Source organism: Caretta caretta, chromosome 16 (assembly GCF_965140235.1).
Source record: "Caretta caretta isolate rCarCar2 chromosome 16, rCarCar1.hap1, whole genome shotgun sequence".
In the NCBI taxonomy this organism is placed as follows: domain Eukaryota; kingdom Metazoa; phylum Chordata; order Testudines; family Cheloniidae; genus Caretta; species Caretta caretta.
In genome coordinates, this window is record NC_134221.1 from 15146589 (window position 1) to 15167158 (window position 20570).

General features: G+C 47.3%; 2 protein-coding genes across 4 annotated transcripts in view; one reads left to right on the plus strand and one right to left on the minus strand.

The window, feature by feature from the left end:
• Positions 1 to 12882, plus strand: part of ABL1 (ABL proto-oncogene 1, non-receptor tyrosine kinase) — a 122658-nt gene extending 109776 nt beyond the window's left edge. For all 3 annotated transcript variants that reach the window (XM_048823367.2, XM_048823368.2, XM_048823369.2), the window contains exons 7-11: positions 2527 to 2711; positions 4911 to 5063; positions 5689 to 5778; positions 6129 to 6293; positions 9125 to 12882. In XM_048823367.2, the coding sequence (XP_048679324.1) occupies positions 2527 to 2711; positions 4911 to 5063; positions 5689 to 5778; positions 6129 to 6293; positions 9125 to 10821 (2290 nt within the window). In that variant the 3' untranslated portion in view covers positions 10822 to 12882. The remainder of the gene's footprint in view (positions 1 to 2526; positions 2712 to 4910; positions 5064 to 5688; positions 5779 to 6128; positions 6294 to 9124) is intronic.
• Positions 12883 to 16553: 3671 nt separating this feature from the next.
• On the minus strand, positions 16554 to 19747 carry QRFP (pyroglutamylated RFamide peptide). Its single transcript, XM_048823071.2, has one exon. The coding sequence runs from the start codon at positions 19745 to 19747 to the stop codon at positions 19325 to 19327; it is 423 nt and encodes a 140-aa protein (XP_048679028.1). The 3' UTR covers positions 16554 to 19324.
• Positions 19748 to 20570: the final 823 nt, after the last annotated feature.

A 20570-nucleotide genomic window follows, 5' to 3' on the forward strand; every position in this document is an offset into this window, starting at 1 on the left:
TTAAGCTAATGGTCAGCAGAATGACCTCTTCCCCAGAACTGTTGGCATTGCTATACTCATACTGGGGTTCCCAGCAAAGTCACCTTGCTGCCTTTTCATAGTGCTTTGATTTGTCCCCCTCCTTGTTTTCATCTGCTTTGGCGATTTTTTTCCATTATTGCATGAATTGCGTGTGTCTCTGTATTAAGCATCTTTGCAGTCTTAAAGTCTGGAGATGTTGACCTTTAAGTGTGCTGCAATTATGGTTAGTGCTTTGCATTCTTTGTCTGAAGAAATCACCTCCTAGCAATGTAATGAGACAGCCTGGATGGAGGCTTGAGAGTCTTTGCTGTTTTATTTAATACAAGATCTTCTCCGTGGCACAGTTGTGACCTTTCCCACCCAATTAGCTGGAATATGAAATCTGTACATATGACTTCATAGAGACTTCACATGAGGATCGTGTGTGAAATGCTAAAGGTTCCTTGTAAGACATATTTTCAGTGCTGCATGAGAACTGGGTTCACATGCTCCTGTCAATCAAAGTTAACATCTACTTGCAGCATCAGAGTTTTGAGCTTTCGATTTGCGCTGTTGTAAGATTGTCGTCCCCTCAACATGTAGCAAGTGAACTTTACAAAATGTTTTGCAGAATCCCGTTTGTTTGCATGCTCTTGCACTTCATTTCCCATTATTGCTGATGACGCAAATATCTTCAGAAAACAGAAGTTTTCTTCCTTATAATCTGCCACCCCTGCATCCTCTTGCCCAGTTATTTCAGGGTTGTTGTCATAGTCCACATCCATGGATTCAGATGATGGGCTGTGACCTCATTGAATGAATCAAGCAGGAGTAGGAATGGGGTTGTAAAGAGGAGTTTTTATTTAGACAAACATGGTAGAAATCAGTGTTGATATGGGGATAGTCAGACCACTGCCTCACAGCTTAAAGGGCCTTTGGTAAAATGTACTATTTTTTTTTTTAAAGTTCTGAGTTCTGCAAGCGACTTTTTAAAGAGTAAGTATCAGAGAGAGGCAGATCTTGCTTAGATTTGAAGTAGACTCTTTGTTTAGCTTTGTAGTGAAATCAGTTTCTAACATAACCTGACAAAATCTGGTAAATTTTTACAAAATCTATTACTAGCAGATATGCTTTCATGTACGTTCACGATTTTAAACACGCAATGCACTTTGACCATATTAACATTATACATGACCTAGTGAGTTGCAGTCGGTGCATCCCTCACTAGCTGGTATATAAATAGAAGGACGATTTCAGTCAATTGTTGCCCACTGTTCTGCAAATCAGAATCCTGTGTATGAGGCATGGGGAATTGTTCCATAATCAGATTTTCGTAGATTATGATTGACCATGTTGACCACCTTTGACCATCCAGGTCATCAGGATACAGTTTTTGTATTCTGTGTCAAAGCCCTTGCCTGCCATGTAGGTGGTGGTAGAATTGGTGTACCTAGTGAGCATATTTTCAGAATAAAGGAGTGTTGTGTCCTGAGGAATGCACTAGCTGTTTCAGAACAACTTCATTCCAGGAAATACTGTTACACCCTGACACACAACTAGCCGGTGGAACTCATTGCCACAAGATATTGAGGCCAAGAACTTAACAGAATTAAAAGAAGAATTGGACATTTACAGGGGTAATAAGAGCATACAGGTTTATGATAGTAAAGTTTTTTAAAGAGATTTGAAAGGTTGAAGACTTGAACCAGTTGCTAACTTTTAAGAGGAAATTTTCCCTGTGGGCCAGTTATTCCTTAACTATTTATGCAGAGATTCTTGCACCTTTGTCTAAAGCAGCTAGTGCTGGCCACTGTCGGAGACCAGTACTGGACTGGATGGACCTACTGGTCTGACCTGCTGTGGCAGTTCCTATGCGTGCCCATCCACATCAGAAAGAGAGATACTGTATTTTCTGTTGCTTGCATTTTGTACAGATATTTTTCTGCTTTTTACAAATGGTATTGTATACTTATGGTAAAATAAAACTACTTTAGTACAGTATGAAAAAGCACTACATTGGGTTGTATATTATGTGAGTTGATGTGTTTGGAAAAAATAGTTTGTGTGGTTGAGATTTAAACGTGGTAAGCATGGGAACTGTAGTGAAATTGATTTGCGAGATCCCTGAAACTGACCAATATATTTTCATTGTTTAAGTTGAGTGATATGTAAATAATAAACAGGAAAACTGGTGAGGATCTTAAAAATCCTTTGTTTCAGTAATCTAAGATAAATTATAAAATGAGCACTGACACACTGGTCTTTATTTTTAAATTATTTTTATCCTGACGGTGGCAGCTTTTAATTTTTCTAAAAGGTTGTAATCTAATTTTAAAAAAAAAGTTTTGACGACAACCTTATCAAGTGGAGAGAACAAATAATCTCCTCCTTTCTACACCCTTAATACAGAAAAATGCATACAAAGTCCTGGATTTCTTCAATAATAAGCCAAGTCCTCTCTGCTGCTAAAAGTGTGATATTGTGAAGATTTTTCATGGCCTATTTTTTTCTTGTCTGCTTTCTTAGGGATCTTGCTGCCAGAAACTGCCTTGTAGGGGAGAACCACTTGGTGAAGGTGGCAGATTTTGGTCTAAGCAGGCTGATGACAGGTGATACATACACTGCCCATGCTGGAGCCAAATTCCCAATCAAGTGGACTGCGCCAGAAAGTCTGGCTTACAACAAATTCTCCATTAAGTCTGATGTCTGGGGTAAGAATATACTTACATGCACATGAGATGACAGCCTTTTTCTTTCCTGGCTATAAAATCAAGACATTAAAAACTGTTTCTTCGAGAGAGAGAATGATTGGTGGCTGAACCACTTTGGTCTGTGACCTTGTCACAGCTAATCATGTGTGGGTTGGTTCAGTGTTTGAATGGGAGACCTAAAAGGAAAACCCAGGAGCTGCACACTTTCAGTCAGTCAGGACTTCTTCTGAGGTTGCAATCCTGCAGATAGTTAAATAGACACGTAACTTCACACATGAGAGAGTAGTCCTCACATGTAAAAATTAAGCAGATGCGTGTTTGCAGGATAGGTGCCCTAGCCAGCTCTGAATCAATGCCATAGAATGGTACTTTGGGGCATTATGTTGTTGAAGGTTACTGGCTCTGTAAACTACTTTTAGGATGAGAGTCTGAGATGTTTAAACATGATCTCTATGTGCCTAGTGATAGCTCTGAGCTCATTTTTAAAAGAATCCTTTGAATGAGATGAGAAGCAGAGAGAGAACTTGAAGACATGTTGATACTCTTGAAGAGCCTGGAATACTTTTGATAAGAACAGGATAGATAGCCTGTTTGATATAGCCTAAGTCTATCCATTCTAACTCCCTAAATTCCCAGTGCACTTTGTCTGTCTGTCTTGAGGTTTTATACTGCTGCTGATCACCACAGTATCTGAGGGGCAAATTTTCAAAAGTGTCTAAGTGACCTAGGAATCCAAGACCCATTTGTATAAGTGACCATAGACATTTAGGATTCATTGGCATGTAAGACTTTCTGAAGATTTGACCCCAAGTTCCTTCCACATAAAATCAGTTTGGCAGTAGTGAAGTGTCTAGTGGACTTCTGGCTGTTCTCCCTTTTCATCTTATGGCAAGTTCTGCTTGGAGTGGGGTTTTATTCTTAGGATGTTGAAAAGGGATTGTTGATGCTGTGAATGTTCCGGTGATGGCGGCAAAGCTCTGGGTACTGTATTATTGGATAAGGTGTTGATTTTTCTTTGTGCTATCCTAAACCTGTGTGTGGTGTTGCTGTGAACAGCTGCCATGATCCATCAAGGATGCTGCTGTACTTCAGTGGTTGGGGTGACTCCTGTGTACATTGAAATGATAAAGCGCTTTGGGAGAAAAGGTATTCTAAACACGCAAGGTTATTTTTAATTAATATTGGGCCAAGTCCTGATCAGTTGGGATCTGACTCAAAATAAAGTGAGCCCTCTCCCAGTCACTCACTACAACTGCTGTGGGTGCAGGATTTTGCTAACTTTCATTCCACTGCCTGAGGACAGAATTCAAACAGAAATGCTCATGGAAGTGGCTGGTTTAAATTGCCCTTGGTTGTTTATCATGTAATATGATGTGATTTCTGTACTTACGTAGGATTATAATTGCCTTCTCTTCAGGCTAAAAACAGAATACAATGACCGAACTAATTATGTGCAGGTTGTTGAACTGGTGCAGGGTCTGTCCTTTGTACTCTGAATCCCAGTTTAGTTGTCGAACCATGGGGCTCTCTCACATCCTCACCACAGTTCAATACAGAAAGGGCATCCCGATCATAGAAGTTATTTTTATTTGGCTGTGGTGCATTCTGTTAAACTTTCCTTGTAACCAAACTGTCTCTCATAGTTCTTGCCTAGTTGGCAGCTATCGCTGTGAATTCCATCACAATGTTGGGACCGCAGCTTTCCCTTCTGTATATCTTGATACTCCTAGAACGGGGGCAGCCCGTAAACAGTGAATCAATTGGACATGGGAATCCTAAAGAGAAAAAGGGAAAATAGAGATGAGAAGAGCAGTCAGATTTACAGCAAGACTGCAGTGTAGCAGAGAAGCAGTTTCAATTAATCCACAATGGCATCTCTTAATTGTGCCTTTAATAGGACTTGAAGGATATCAAGACATTCAGGTTTGAGACAGCTGATACATTAAAAATTAGTCTAATTCTATCTTGTCGTATTGCAGGAGACTTGTCTGTGTTGATGAAAAAGCTCGTTACATTACTTTAGTTTCTGACCTGCTGCTGAGCATGGAATTTGAGCCACCTAGAACAGGGAGCTTGTTTAAGTGCCCAGGAATTTTTGTTTTGTGCATCCACTTACAGCAAACTTGCAAGATTATTGGGGTTTTTTTCTTTTCTTTTTTTAAAAAACAACTCTAAGGCCTTTTGATTTCTCTGTTGCAGCCTTTGGCGTCCTGCTATGGGAAATCGCAACGTACGGCATGTCCCCTTACCCTGGAATTGACCTGTCTCAGGTGTACGAGCTGTTGGAGAAAGACTACCGCATGGAGCGCCCTGAAGGTTGTCCTGAGAAAGTCTACGAGCTCATGAGAGCATGTGAGTCTTCTAAAAGCATATAGAGACAAATGTGAAAGCTGATGGAGCTCTGCAAAGAGGTAGTAGCACTGTACAAGGGTATGGTTAAACACTGTGGCACAAGGAGCCTTTGTTAGTTTCCCATTGAAGATGCAGCACGTGGTTACAGTCTTAAACTCTGCTGTCCCAGGAAGATGTAAATGTTCCAAAGACATTGGCTTGGGGGTATTTCTTCTCTACTAGGAGTGGGAATTGTCCAGGTCTTGGGGAAGGTGTTGTTTAACTCAAGTTTCTTTGTCTCCTCTTTCCTGGGAATCTAAATAAAGAATTGGGTGTCCACGTTTGTCTAGGATGGGGAAGGGAGCCTTGTTAATTGTCTTGGGAACGACTTTTCTTGGTCCCCTTGGCCATTAGTCGTTTATGGTTGATTTTTTTTGGAGGTGTTGTGTAGGTGTAGCTCCCACTGGTGTCAGTGGGAGCTGAGGGTGCCCGGTGTCCTTAAAATCAGGTGGCTAACATCTAAATCTCAGCTTCCCTGCCTGTAAAAGGGGGCTGATGATATTGAACTAGTTTCACAGGGGTAGTGTGAGGCTTAATGAATATTTGTAAGGCTTGTTAGAAGTCCTGAGTAGAAGTATTCTTTCAGGCTGGCAGTGGAGCCCGTCTGATAGGCCCTCGTTTGCTGAAATCCACCAAGCGTTTGAAACAATGTTTCAAGAATCCAGCATATCAGACGGTAAGTCCACTTGCACCATTCATCACACTGTTTCTGGGAATGGGGGCGATGGCATAAGTGCACTGTAACATAGTTTATTGCTCTATCTGAACATCCCCACCAAGTTGCTTTGCAGTGAAGCTTTGTTTGTAAGTTGTACTTCCCAGTGTAAAAAAGATGGAGCAGGCAGAAGCTTGTATTATTTTTGTTACCAACAGGCCTTCTGTCTGGCTGAACCCCCTTCCCTTGGGTGCTGTCAGCTTGTCCTTTCCCCCCTGTTGTCCAGAGATAGCTTAGTATTTTTGCCTTTTATCTCTACCCCCCCGCCCCTGCGCGCTTTCCTTGTGATCATTCTTTTCTTTGCCTTCCAGAGGTGGAGAAAGAGTTGGGGAAAAAAGGCATGAGAAGCGTAGTGAGTAACTTCCTGCAGGCTCCAGAACTACCGACCAAAACAAGATCATCCAGGAGAGCTGCTGAAAGCAAAGATGCCAGTGAGAACATGGAGATGGCGCATCCTAAAGGACAAGGGGAATGTGGTATGTTCTAGCTACAGCCGTTATTCCCCTCCAGTGAGACAGACTGAAATAAAATGGAGGCCCAGACCCAGAGAGAACATGGGAAAAGTGCCTAATGATGGGTACCTGCTCTCTGGATGTGTCCTGTCATTAGGCACTTCTCTTCCTAGGTTCGCGATGGGTTTGGGACTCTGTTCCTGTAGCTCCTAGCACTTCTTGTAGATTGCTAGCAATCAGTATTACTTGCAGATTCTGAGCTGCAGCAGCCATGCAGCCCAGGAAGGGGGGATATCGCCTTTTTGTGTTCTCTCTCTACCTCCTGATTTCCTAGTTGGTTCAGGGACTGGTGCAGCCCCTGCTGAAAGTTAGAGCAGCCCTGAGGGCTGTTTTAGCTTACAGCTGCTGCCCATGGCGCCCAGCGGAGCAGTGCCATAGCACAGAATACTCTGAGCACAGCGTCTCCCTCACCCCTGTGTCAGGAGTTATCAAAGGGATAGGGTAGGACTCGCTGCACTGTCCTGAAGCTGCCCCAGTGGTGGGGGAATTCCCAGCAGAGAGGAATCTCCCTGGCTGCCAGCCCCTTTACATCACCAGAGTGGTCTAAAGAGGCTGGATCACTGCTCAGGATTAGGGCTCTGGTATATACGGTCCAGACTTGTCTGTTTTGAAACACTGAAGCGTATTACTTTGTGCTGGAAATGGCCCACCTGTTGATCATTTTTAGATAAGCTATTACCAGCAGGACAGTGGGGTGGGAGGAGGTATTGTTTCATATTCTCTGTGTGTATATAAAGTCTGCTGCAGTTTCCACAGTAAACATCTGATGAAGTGAGCTGTAGCTCACGAAAGCTCATGCTCAAATAAATTGGTTAGTCTCTAAGGTGCCACAAGTACTCCTTTTCTTTTTGCGAATACAGACTAACACGGCTGTTCCTCTGAAACCTGTTACTTGTGGCAGATATCAAATATAGTTTCAGCAAGGGACACTGAGGTATTTACAAAATCTACCATGAAATTAAACAGCCTTTCAATCAGTTTTTCAAAGTGTGTAGTTTCCATTTTGAGGCAGTTGAAACAATGACAAAACATTGAGCATGGGCAGTTAATTTGTATCCAGAGCATTTTGAAATTCAAAGTTTAAAAAATAAAAAACCCAATAAAAATTTGATCTCTTGGTTCTTGCCAACTCCTGTTAAATGTGCCTGCTCAGCTGTCCCATCGGGAGTAAGCAGTATGTTCTGCGGACTTGGGATCTTGGAGATCTTTAGTACACCTCTGTGTGTGTGCATAGGCATACATGCATAGGAGAGAGAGAAGATCACCACCGAAACTCCTCTTTGGGGTCGCTTTTTATATAATACAGACACTTGATGGTTCTTCTGGAGAAGGTGTGTCTTGGTGCCATATCTGAGCCTGGAAGCTGTGTTTACTGTGTCAACTTCACAATAGGTACCTATAGAATGTCCTTTGTCCCTTCCCATTTCCAGTTGCTTACAAATATCCAAGACCTGTGAGCATCACTTCCCATCAGTAGCAAGCTCTCAGTGAGAAATTTGAGTTTAAGTCTTGATCACTGAGTTGTTGGTCCCTGGGAAGGGATGTTAGGGACCTGAGTCATTGTTTTCTTGAAAAATCAGTGTTGAGAAGAAACATTTTTCATGTTGGTTCCTAAATGAGCAGAGGAGTTCACATACCCATATCTGCTCTCAGAAATGGGTGTCCCCTTCCAAATTTTTTTAAAAGCTCTTTTTGCTTATGCTCCTCCAGATGTGTTCAGGTGCGTGTGACTGGTTTAAATACACATGTCCAAAAAAGTGTGACTTTGCAATCCTGAAATTTCCCTTTTTTTTAAGAATTCCTCTCAACCAGGATCCAAACCCCAGAATATTTTCCAGAATATGACTATGTAGCATCCTCTTTTCCCTATTTAACCCTGCTCCATCTCCCCCTCTTGCTGCCTACTCAAGCTGTAAATGTATACAATACCCTGAAGGCATCTCTTCTGAATTAGGCTGTCTGAGCACTATTCTAATGCCTGACCTGTGAACGAGAGACCCTGTTGTTCAAATTTTGGGACCTTCAGGACTCCTGACAAAAGTATTATAAACCACTATTCATTATTGAAGTATTTCTCATGTAAGTGGAAAAAGGGTCACCCCGCTCTCCTTCCAGAGCAGTTCCACTGCAGCAGGCTGTTATCTCTGGATTCCTCCGTTGTGCAAGGCTGCCTGTCTTCACAACGACATGGTTAGGTGTATTCAGCTGCTAGAATAACCTTGATTTCTGCTTGTACCATACACTTCACCAGAGGATCATATCAGCTGGGGATTATGGACACCTTAGAGTAACCAAACAGGGAGATGAGTGTGTGGATACAGACAAGCCTTTAAAAAATGAACCTTCAGTCACATGGGAGAAAACAACAAAGGGACCAAAAAAAAAAAAAAAAGTTGACCTTATTGTTCGCTTACCCTCAACAAGGCTAGAGAAAACTCCAGATGTGATGTCAGGAACTCTGGGATAACGAGGGTTAATTTGAGTGTGTCTGAATTTTAAATGTAAATTCCTGTCTGACTGACTTAGTCAGAGGCCTGCTTGAGAAAACAAAGGGTGAGGTATTCTGGCAGGGCATCCTATAAACACTCCCCACCCCCAAGAATTCATGTGTCCAAAGATTCTGGACCAAATCCAACCTTGGCTTCAGTGGAGCAGTGCCTGCTTGCACCAGGTCTGAACTCGGCCCTCTGTTTACAGAGCCTGCACCTGTTAGGAGGTGCTGCAATGTGATCCCAAAGGAAAGCAAACTTGTATTTCTTTAAGCAAAGCTCAGTAGAATCTTTTGTTCCTTGCAGACCCTCTGGAGCACGAACCTGCTGTTTCTCCCTTGCTCCCGAGGAAGGAAAGAGCTCCCCTGGAGAGCAGTTTAAATGAAGATGAGCGGTTGCTTCCAAAAGACAAAAAGACCAACCTCTTCAGTGCCCTTATCAAGAAGAAGAAGAAGACTGCCCCTGCCCCTCCGAAACGCAGCAGCTCCTTCCGGGAGATGGACGGCCACTCGGACCGCAAGGGTGGAGGTGAGGATGAAAGCAGGGATGCCAGCAATGGAGCCTTCATCGTGCCCCCTGCAGATGCCATCGATGCCTCAAAGTGCCAGGGCCCGAGCAATGGGGCTGGAGTCACTAACGGAGCTGTCACTGGGAACTCTGGCTTTTTATCCCCACACCTATGGAAAAAAAACAGCTCCATGACGAGCAGCCGGCTGGCAACTGGTGAAGAAGAGTGTAGTTCTAATGCCAGCAAGCGCTTCCTGAGGTCCTGCTCAGCATCGTGCGTGCCCCATGGAGCCAGGGACACGGAGTGGAGATCCGTGACGCTGCCCAGGGATTTGCAGTCCACAGTGCGGCAGTTTGATTCCTCCACCTTCGGCGGGCACAAGAGCGAAAAGCCAGCCCTGCCTCGGAAGCGGGCAAATGAGAACAAGACGGATCTTGCTGTCAGAGGGATGGTGACGCCCCCTCCCCGGCTGCTGAAGAAAAATGAAGAGACAACTGACGATGTGTTCAAAGACACGGAGTCCAGCCCTGGCTCCAGCCCACCCTCTCTGACACCAAAACTTGTACGCAGGCAACCTATAATCGCTCCTTCCTCCAGCCTGTCCCACAAGGATGATGGCATCAAATCCAGTGCCTTAGGGACCACTGGGATGACAGACCAAGGTCCTACTGTCAGACCCAACTCTGCTGGGGTTGTGGTGGCCAGCAAGGCTTCTATAGAGGAGCCAAGGATGAGGAGGCTCAAACAGACTTCCGAGTCATCAGGAAAGGACAAGATGAAGTTATCAAAGCTTAAACCGGCCCCTCCGCCTCCACTCTCCTCAGCTTCCATCGGGAAGCCTGGAAAATCATCCCACAGCCCCAGCCACGAAGCAGCAGATGCAGGGTCTGGTACTAAATCTAAACAGGTGGCTCAGGTTGCAGACACTGCAAGCAGTGACGCTGCCAAGCCAAACCAGGTAGGGGAGGGTGTAAAAAAGCCTGGACTCCCCTCTGTACCAAAGCCACAGTCCTCCACAAAGCCGCTGCTGACCACAGCGGCCCCAGCCCCCTCTTCCTCATCTGCCCCACCCGCCCCAAGCGGGGACCAGCCGTCGTCAACAGCCTTCATCCCTCTCATATCCACCAGAGTCTCCTTGCGCAAAACCCGCCAGCCTCCAGAGAGGATAGCCAGTGGCACCATCACCAAGGGAGTGGTACTGGAAAGCACTGAGGCCCTGCGCGTGGCCATCAACAAGAACTCCGAACAAATGGCGAGCCACAGCGCCGTCTTGGAGGCTGGCAAAAACCTCTACACGTTCTGTGTGAGCTACGTGGACTCCATCCAGCAGATGAGGAACAAATTTGCCTTCCGTGAGGCCATCAACAAGCTGGAGAATAACCTTCGGGAGCTCCAGATCTGTCCGGCCACCGCTAGCAGCGGCCCTGCAGCCACGCAGGACTTTAGCAAACTTCTCAGCTCGGTGAAAGAAATCAGCGATATTGTTCAGAGGTAGCAGAAGCCAGGTAACACTTTTCTTTCATTTCTTTTTTTTTTTTTTTTTTTTTTTTAAATTACAGGCCAAAGCCAACTGCAGAGAGAACTACAGCATAAGCGCAATGGTAGACTGACAAAGGACCCAGGGGCCTTCAGTACAGGGATGTGCAAAAGGCCCACACTGTGGAACACAGCCCTACTGCCTAAAGCAGGGTGTTCATCAAGATGCACTTTCCTCCCTTTCACCGAGGTGCCCTGTCTCTCTCATACGCAAAATCCTCTGGTCTGTGGAGTTCTTGCCTTGTGGATTACAAGTCTAAATGCTGAGGTCACACCAGGCCTTTTTATAATATTTTATTGTTTTGGACAGAGCTTTAAGATGGAACCCGGACTGACGGACGCTGACATTCTGCCTTCCTCCTGGAGGAATTCCTACTGCAATTTGATTCCCTCCCCCGGCCCCTGTTGTACACGAGGCTGAGTGTTTGAATAGCAATATACACCCTGCTTTCCTGGGGTCACAGTGTCCCCTCCCCCGCAGGCACATCCATGACACTAACACCACAGATTTGGAGGTGACGGGGGAGTTATTAATGAAACTTTGTCATGAAACAGAATGCTACGAAATACGTTTACGAAAATCCTCCCTGTGGTTCTGTCGGTGACCCTTAGCTGCTGGTCAAGGAATCCATGTTTCCTCATGTCCGAGAGCCCCCGACGAATCACTGTGGGTTTGGAATGGCACGGATGGTCCCTCTGACTGCAGCGGTACAGGAGTCCGTTTGTGGATCTCTTTTGGTAACGATAAAGGAGTGATGTTTTTGAGGAAGAGCACATCCATGCTTTGCAGATGCAAAACACTAGCCAGGCTCAAGCTTGGGGGAGTGGCAAATCCTTTGTGAGAGCAATGAGCTGACTGCGTCTGCTGGGTGAGGGAGAGAAGGGTGGCAACAGGGGGAGGTGGATTAGGATGAATTTAAAGATACCACTGTGCCTCCAGCCGTGGTTTTAGTTGATTTTGTGCATCCCAAATGGGCATGAGCTGATGCATCAGCAGAGCTGTTCTTTGTCTAGTTAGATTTCCAGCCACGTCAAATTAGGTGAGCTACATGGGAGTAATGAGCTCAGATAAGGGCTACATCAGACCTGGACGCTGCTCTCTCATACAGCCCTGGTTGGAAGAGGAAAGCAGCTCGTGGTGAGCCCTTCCTTTCAGTGTCTGTACAAAATCCCACTGAAGAGTTTAAAATCTATACATAGGGTTTTGAAGTAGTTTATTTAATTCCAGTGGAAACCTTGATCACCCTAATGATCGGGTGGTTCTGTCCAGGATTAAGCAGGGATCGGAGAAGCCTGCGGACCCCTTTTGCCTGGGGTGCACCTCTCAAGGAGACTGTCGAAGGATGCCACAAACTTCTGAACCTGTGATTCCTTGGCAGCCTTTCCCAGTTCACTTTGACCCTCCCAGTTAATCCAGCGGGTTTGGGGACTAACTGTGACTCCCTGTGTTCTTGAAAGGACAAGACTTTAAAACAATTAACAGTGCAATTTAACTCCTTTCACTCGGGACAAGAGAAGAAAGCAATCTCCCCACCTCATTCCCCCAGTATCTCCTGTGAAACCCCACCATGTGTATCTTAAACACTAATTGCTTTCTATGATATTTTATTTTTCCTCTTATGAACTGTTTGTTTTGTAGGTGGTTTCTGATCTTTTCTATGCTCACACCATTCTCGCCCTCACAGATCACCTTGGTGTAACACGTGACAGTCAAATAAAAAACAAAACACCACAGGCTGCCTTTACAAAATACAAACATACATGCAACAAAAAACCCACAAGCAAAACAAACAAAAACACCCCACCAAAAAACCACCCCTTGGACTATCTCTTTTCTGAGGTACTGTTTTAACTTTGTCGATAACATATTGTGCCACTATATTATACATTTGTATCTCAGTATTACACACTTCTGTAGACTTGTCTTTTTTACAATGTGTAAATAGCTCTGTCCTTTGTTTCTGTAATACCAAAGGGGCCGTTTCCCCTTTATTTTGGTCCAATACAGATTGTTTCTGTACATGGCTCTCCGTTTTTTTGGGTTTTTTTTTGGGGGGGGGGGGTTATTTTTTATTCTGCGCTCTCTTGCATAGTATATTTAAAAATAAACTGTGTCAAAGAAAACCAGGAGTTCATTGGTCTACTGGCAAGGCTGCTTCAGCTTAGATGACCTCTGTCTGGTGCAAGCGTCCACAATTCTGCTGCTGAAATGAGGCCCCCTTTCTGGATGAAATATTTCACAAAGGCCTTTCTGCTCACCATGCTGATCAGAACCAGAGGGCAGCGAGTTACCAGAGTCTTTAGAACTAGCTCTGAAAATCATACAGGGGGGAAAAAAATGTACAGAATAAAGATCTGAATGTGGTCCCTTTTTGAAGTCAGGGTTTTGCCACTGACTTCAGTGAGAGCAGGACTTGAGCCTAGACTTTTCTTCTTCCGCCATGTGTTTTGCATTCAAGATCTAGTCTCTATTCTCTCTTCCCCTTTGATGTGGAGGGGCGTCCCTCTCCATTCTTCTAAAACAATGTCTAGCTAATCCATAGTTGGTTCCAAGGTATGTGCTTGCTGTGAGGCAGGCAGGGCTTTGTGGCCTAACCCCAAAATTGGAAACCAGGATCTTCTGCCTCCTAATTCCAGTTTTAACACGGACTCACTGACACCTTGTCTGTGCCACAGTTTCTCTCTGAAAATTGGGAAGGGTACTGCTCCAGAGAGAGCTGCTGCCAGGATTCTCCCTCCTGGCTCTCGGATTCTTAGCGTGAAATTGGCAGAAATTCCCAAGCTCCTAAAAGGCTTTGGTTGTGGAGTGATGGATGAGCTAAGACCTCTGTTGACCATTGTGTGCTGCCCCCTGAGCTTAACCACTGCTGATGGAACAGTCCAGAGGATTCCTTCTTGACCAGTCAGCAAATCTCAGATTCGTCATATCCTTATATCCATTGTACTAGGCGACATGCAGACACAGAGATAGTCCCTGCCCCAGCTAGCTTATACTCGAGGCAGACCAGGTCAAGGGTGAGAAGGCAAAGAGAGGTGAAGTGACTTGCCCAAACTCATGTAACAGGTCAGTAACAGAGCTCAGTAAGGGACCAGAATCCTGATCTCCTGAAAGATTTAGCATGCATGATAAAGGGAGCGGAAACCTTTATATGGGGCATAGGAGTTCATCAGAACATTTGTCCAGTTGCAGTTGCTGATATGCAGGTGAGATTGAACCATTACTTAATTAGCAGAAGGTTGTTTAAAAAAAAATAAAAGCAGGGATGTGCAATAGGTAAGTATAAATTTTATTAGTGGCAAAATTGGTGCCACTCTTAGCAAGTCCTGGATTAATTCTTTACTAGACTGGTTTCATCCAACAAAAAATGCACACGAAAGTACAGGAAGTTCACAATTATTTTATGACAATGGCCCTTGGAGAGATCCACACCTAGAATGTTTTAGATTTACATCTCAACAGAACGACATGGATACAGTTAATAGCTGCCCGCTGCGGGTAGATGCTGCGCTGGCTTTGGATTGGGGTAGGAAGGATTGTAGAGCAAGAAAGAGGTGGTGGGGCTACATGCCAAATGAAATCATTCCTGAAAATCCTTCTCTCTCTTAATGTGGACCATAATCTTTGGGAGAGGGGAGGTCAATTGGCTGGTGGGGAAAGCATCAGGAAATACAGGATTAGAAGGGGGGAAAGGAGGTAAAACACTCAGGCCTGGTCTGCACTAGAAAATTGGGTCAGTATAACTGCATCACTCGGGTGTGAAAAATCCACACCCTTGAGCACTGTCTAGCTCAAGGGAAGAATCCTCCTGTTGGCCAAGTTACTGCCTCTTGGGGAGGTGGTTTACCTACGCTGATGGGAAAATCCCTCCTGTCGGCGTAGGGAGTGTCTACACTGAAGCGCTACAGTTGCACCGCTGTGCTGCCCTAGCATTTTAAGTGTAGACAAGCCCTAAACGTAGCCAGATACCGTGGGAATTGATTTAACAGATTGATGCATTTAACAGGTTGGTTGCTCCAATTTTCTGGGTTATTGAACCTGAAAGTGAGTGAGTGCTCAGGGGAGAAAATGCTTTTGTTTCGTTTGAAATGGTAATGCTCCCTGTCAGGTTTTCCTCAAATGCATCGTGCCCTTTTAGCGGCAGCTTTGCTGAGGAAATCACTTGTCACAAGATTCAAAATATGGTCAATGTTCATTGACAAAAAATAAATGAGTCCCCTCTACCCACACGAAGCCTCCTATCCTGCAGAGATGCTGCTAGACAAGCACCTCTCCCAATGGGGGAAAATGTTGCCAACTACAGGGAAATCTTGGTATGGACTTGTGCTGCCAATGTTTCTCTGGCAGTATCCCCCGTTGTTTGGCTTGAATTCTCCGCTGATCAGTAAGTGTTCCTGAGCCTCTGTCTATTATTACCTTTCCAGCAGGGGTTCTAGTCCCGGGGGAAGCTTATCTGAGAGGCTGGCCACCCCAGCTAGTGCACCACTCAGGACAGCTTTTAATAACACAGTTCTCAGTGCAAAGAGACAACGCTGGGAGATTGTTATAACACGGTAGCTCTGCCCTTCCCCCCACAACATGACTGAAACGCTGTTGGGGCTTCCTGTGCGGATGGACCCATCTGGGATCCCAAACTCTGCCACCACCTTGGACTTCGCAAGGCTGCAGCTCCGCTCAAGATAAAGTTAAAACATGGATGGTTAGCTCTAGCTTACCCAGCAAGAACAAACCCTGCAGGGGAGGTGGGGGAGAAGGGCTGTCTCTGGGTCTCTCAGCAGTGGAAAAGGGACTTGGTGCAGGAAGTACGTGAGTAAGCAGTGTGTGTAAACCAGTGTTGACAAGGTCTGATGTCTGGCTATTTGCAGAAGAGAGGCTGGCCACCAGGAAAGCGAACGATCAAGAAGGGGAGCACGGTCTGAGATGAATTTGAAAGGCCCTGGGCAAGGTTAGTCTGGAGACTGGACAGCCAGGGTGCCCTGGCCCTGACGGAAAGCTGGGATTCACAGCAGAGCTCTGCCGGGCTGCACTCTTCCCCTTGAAAAGTCTTCCCGCGGCATGAGGTTGGCCAGTCCCCACTCAGAGCAAGCTCCTGACGCTTGAAAAGTCTCCGGTAAAGCTGAAAACTAGCCTCCCCCTTGCATTGTCGATAGTTTTTAAATGGCAAGGGAATTCTTTAAAGAAACGGTCCCTTCCCTGGTGCTGGGGCTTGGCATTGGTGCTCTCGCTACCACCAAAGGCACACGGGCCTTGGCCTAATCGTCAGAGGCACTTGGTGCTTCTGAACAACACATCGCCCAACGCCCTGAGAGCTGGCCAGACTCTGAGCTGCGAGGGCAGAACGCCAGCTGTGTGCCCCTGAGCTCTCGCGCCATCTGGTGGCCTATACTGGGAGCAAAGCCCTCCGCTCTCATCAGAGGTAAGGAGCGGCCATAAGGAAGTGGGGGAGCTGGTGTCCCCAGAGTGAGCAGGACTGGGAAGAGAACCTGAAGGCCAAAGTGGAGTGGCCTTTCAGGATGAGGGGCAGTGGAGCTGGGCCCTTCCACTGTCCTGGGGATTGGTCGCGGGGAGAGGAATAAAATGTTTCGAGCAAATACAAAACTGTGCTTCAAGGAGTTATTCTCCATTCCACTGCCCCCCACCCTCACCACACACTCCCCCCCCCCAGCTGGCCCCTCCCTCAGTATCTAGTGAAAACTAACCTGAAGCAAGAATGACCTGCTCAGAGCATCCCTTGGAACCCAAGCCAGCGAAAGACTTGCCTATCTCCCTTCCAAGGAAGCACTGCTTACCCAGCAGATCCTGGCCAGCCTGTGGCACATCACAGCCCTGCAGGTGGCTCTTTCCTTCCTGCTGAAGATGACAATGCAGCTGTTGCCCCCGCAGGATAAAGCTGTCTGAAACCAAGCTCGGACACACCTAGGTCTGCTCCAGTCACCAGGTAAGCAAAATGAAAGTCTCTAGCTTGTAAGAAGTTGCCCTAATGGCAGATAGTTTTGTCCCTTTATAATAATCTTGTACAAACATTTGCATACAGTCCCCTGTTGAAGCCACTAGACCCTGCGTCCCTCCCAGAGCTGGGAACAGAACCCCCAGAGTCCTGGCTTCCCAGCCCCCTGCTCTAATCACTAGACTTCACTTCCTCTCCCAAAGTGGGCAAAGCTGCTCTTCCCTGCCAAGTGTCACCGCTGCAGAGCAATGGGTTTTCCCTAACAAAACGCAAGGTTCTCGGGGTGAAATATTTAATGCTCCCGACTCTCGCTGAGCTGTGTGTAAAAACGCAGCTGTCCTCCTGGCAGCTCTGCGTAAAATTGACGAGTGGATATTTACTGATTTGAACATTCACAAAGGGAAAAAGAGAGAGGGGTTGCCATAGTAACATCAATAACCGCTCCCCAGCTCTGCTGTTCAATCAGACTGGTGCACGTGTGTTCTCTGAACTCGGGGCCTTTCGTGGGCTGGGATTAGAGGAGGACCAAAAGTGCATTTTGAAACGTATCTGACTCCTTTCCCCCGGTTGAGTCCGTTTTGGCTTGGACATGCTGAGTGCTGCTTGGGCCCCTTTATATTTTGAATGCTGCTTGCAGTGAGCGCTCAGTTACAGCGCTGGAAGGTGAGGGAAGGAAAAATGCCCTGCCTCGCCTCTCCCCTTCAAATAGCAGCCGCCTTCCAGGCAGCCAGTCAAGTTAATCCTTCGGGTGACCTGGGTGTGGGTAATGTGCTTGTTGTACCGGGCGGGGGGGATTCTGCTCTCACATCACTGTAAATACAGAATAGCTCCCTTGCAAATCCAGTTTTACATCAGTGTAACTGAAACCAGAATCGGGTCCACTTCTCTATCCAGAGAAATCTGCACCATACCCAGGTCTCGGGTAACCCACTGGAAGTATTCGCACGCCATTTCGAGTATAGTTCGAGTCAACTAAGAGGGTAATTTGTGCTGGCCTCTGAGGGAGGCGCTGGTTTTGAGAGGGCTGCCTGCACAATGTGCATTACAGTGCCCCTTTTGGAGCCTGGCTTTTCAGCCAAGTCTTGACATGCTCTCTGCTTTCGAGAGTGCAGTTCAGCACCTGCAAATAATTGCCACTACTCTGTGTGCCTGCGGTGAAATATTAGTAGCCATTAGCCCCTTATCACCTCCAGGTAATCGGACCTCTAATTATTCATATTTGTGCCTGCCATTGATGGAGGGCACGGAAAAGCATGCCCAGTAGGATGCAGTTAGTTACAAAACAGCATCTGCAAAAAAGAGAGGCCAGCGCTGAGAATCAGGCTCAGTCTGCAGGGCCGTGCTGGCTCTGTATTTTTTCTGCTAAGCCCTCCCAGTGGTGAAGCTTCACTAGTGGTAGAGTTGGCAGCAGTGTTAGTGGGCACCAGCCACTGGCGTCTCCACCACAGTGTCCTGGGGGTAGATGACGCTGTGCTTAAAATGTCAGCAACCAAGCTGCACTTGGCACTCCCCGCACTTCGCCAGCACTGGGACTGTTTAACCAACATGGGCGTGGAGGCAAGGCCCAAGTGGCTAAAGCGGGCACAATTCAGCAGCAAGGCAAAGATCTGGGCTTGCTCTGCAACGCTATTGTCGGTCAGCCGGTCCCGCGTCAGTATGACAGCGGTTAACAAAAGCTGTCCGAGTCGGATCTGGGAGACAGCAATGCTTCAGGATCTAGCCTGGCCCCTATCCGATGGCTGGACTGGCATACTCGCTCTGTGGGATTTTGAAGGATGACAGTTTATTGGGCCATTTTGCCTGGTCCTGGTTTGCACGCAGGAGCAATCCTGTTGTAAATGGCATCGAGACACTGAACAGCATTTGCTGCCGGAGGGAGTTTGTGTTAATGAGAGAGAGCAGGAGCTTTTAGAACTGTACACCGTGCCCAGTGGGACCTATTCCTCATTCACAGCCGTATTCCAGATGTCAGCTCCAGGCAGTCCCTATGGAGCCTGTCAACACTTTGATTATCCCCCTATAATCATTCAGTCTCTCTACTTTAACTTACTAGCACGGCAGCGCTGGGTCTGCTGATTCTTATTCATAGCAGCGCACCCCGCTCAATGTCCTGACAGTGGAGCGGGCGACTGCTCAGAACAATCAGGGGCAGCATGAACACTGCTCGGCCCCCGGTTACTTATAGTGAGCTCCAGCAAAGGCAGCACAAGGTGCCGGGGTTTTAACACCCACCCTCCTTTTCTCTCCCACCCCCCGAGTCCCCGATCGGGGGCCTGGCCTAGCAGGGACATGGACACTGAGGTGGGGATGTGATATCTGAGACAGAGTTGAAAGTGATGGAGAGAGTGTGGTACCCAAAAATAGCAACCTCCCCGAACCCTCTTCTCCAAGGGAAATTAGCGGGCAGGGTAGAAGAGAATGGGACCCGAAGCACTTCTTTGGCTGGAGATGGCAGGAGTTGGGAAGGGCAGAGTAAAGGGTATGACCCCCCGGGGTGACTCAGTCAAGTCCAGTCCTTCATCTTCTGCCAAAGCGGAAGCTGAATCCCCCTTTCTTCCTGTTGTAGCCATTGAGCTCCTCCGCCAGGTTCCCCAGGGTGCTGCTGCGCTTCTCACCGTCCCCCCGCAGGAAACCGACCCCTTCGCCTTCCTCTTCCCGGCTTTCCTGCCTCCCGAACCTGAACCTGAAGCCAGCCCTCTCCTTGCCAAAGCCCTGGAGCTCCTTGGCCACGCTGAACAGGGAACGGAGGTCTTCGAATCTCCTCCACCACAGCACTTCCCTCCACAGGCCGTTCTGAGAGGCGTCGTCTGCCGGTCCCTGCCAGCTTGTCTCAAACCGGATCCCGTCCCCTGGCTCTCCCGTTTCCTTTCTGTCGTCAGGAGGGACACAGGCTGCCAAGCTCAAAAAGAGGAGACAGAAGAAGGAGTAGGGAGCCTTCATCTGGGTGGTGGGAATGGAAAAGAACAATGGAGGCATGTGCCTGTAAGTGGACCTCTTCCCAGATGTCAGCACCTCCTCTAAAAGCAGCCACCGCTTAATGAGGCTCCCAGTGCAGAAGAACCCCCCAGCCAACCAGTCCCTGCTCAGGGTGAGAGAGAAGCCGCACCCAAGAGTTAGCGGCGAGGTTCTGCAAAGCAGCTGAGCCGAGTCGCCTGCCTGCCTGTCTGTTGTGGCACCCAGCAGAGCAGGATCTGGCCTGGCAGTCCCTAGGGGCCGATTTGAAATCTTCCCCAGCATCGAATGGCTCGTGCTGGAAGTTCCTTGCCAAGCCCCGCTCAGTAGGGTCTGGGGTCGGATGTGTGAGCTGATTGCCCCACTGGCCTGGTGCCCGTCTCTGCTACACTCGCATTCTCTCTAGGTGCTTGGGGGTCTCTGGGTATTGACTACGCTGCCACTGAGAGCGAGCCTCCCAACCCAGGGAGATGGAGCAGAGCCCGAGCTGCAGTACCCACACTGAGCCCCCTCGCTCAAGCCCTGCTGGGGCGGCTCTGTGTTCCCATGAGAGTTGCACCCGGCTGTAGGGTAGACGTACCCTGTGCGCTATATGTTCAAATCCTGCTGCACTCGCCTGGTTTGCCACATGGGAAGAGCACAGCTCTGCCTGGGCGAGGGTTGACGGACCGTAGGCCAGGACCCTTTCATTATAATGATGGGATCTCAAGTTGTAGGCTTCTCCCAGGGGCACTGCAAGGAAAGCTTCAGTGCACTCACCTGAACAATCCTCCACTTTCTACTACAGAGCAAAGCTAATGGCACCACTGGC

Excerpts from the sequence above, each read along its gene's own strand:
- QRFP (XM_048823071.2), bottom strand. The coding sequence starts at position 19,747 with ATGAAGGCTCCCTACTCCTTCTTCTGTCTCCTCTTTTTGAGCTTGGCA.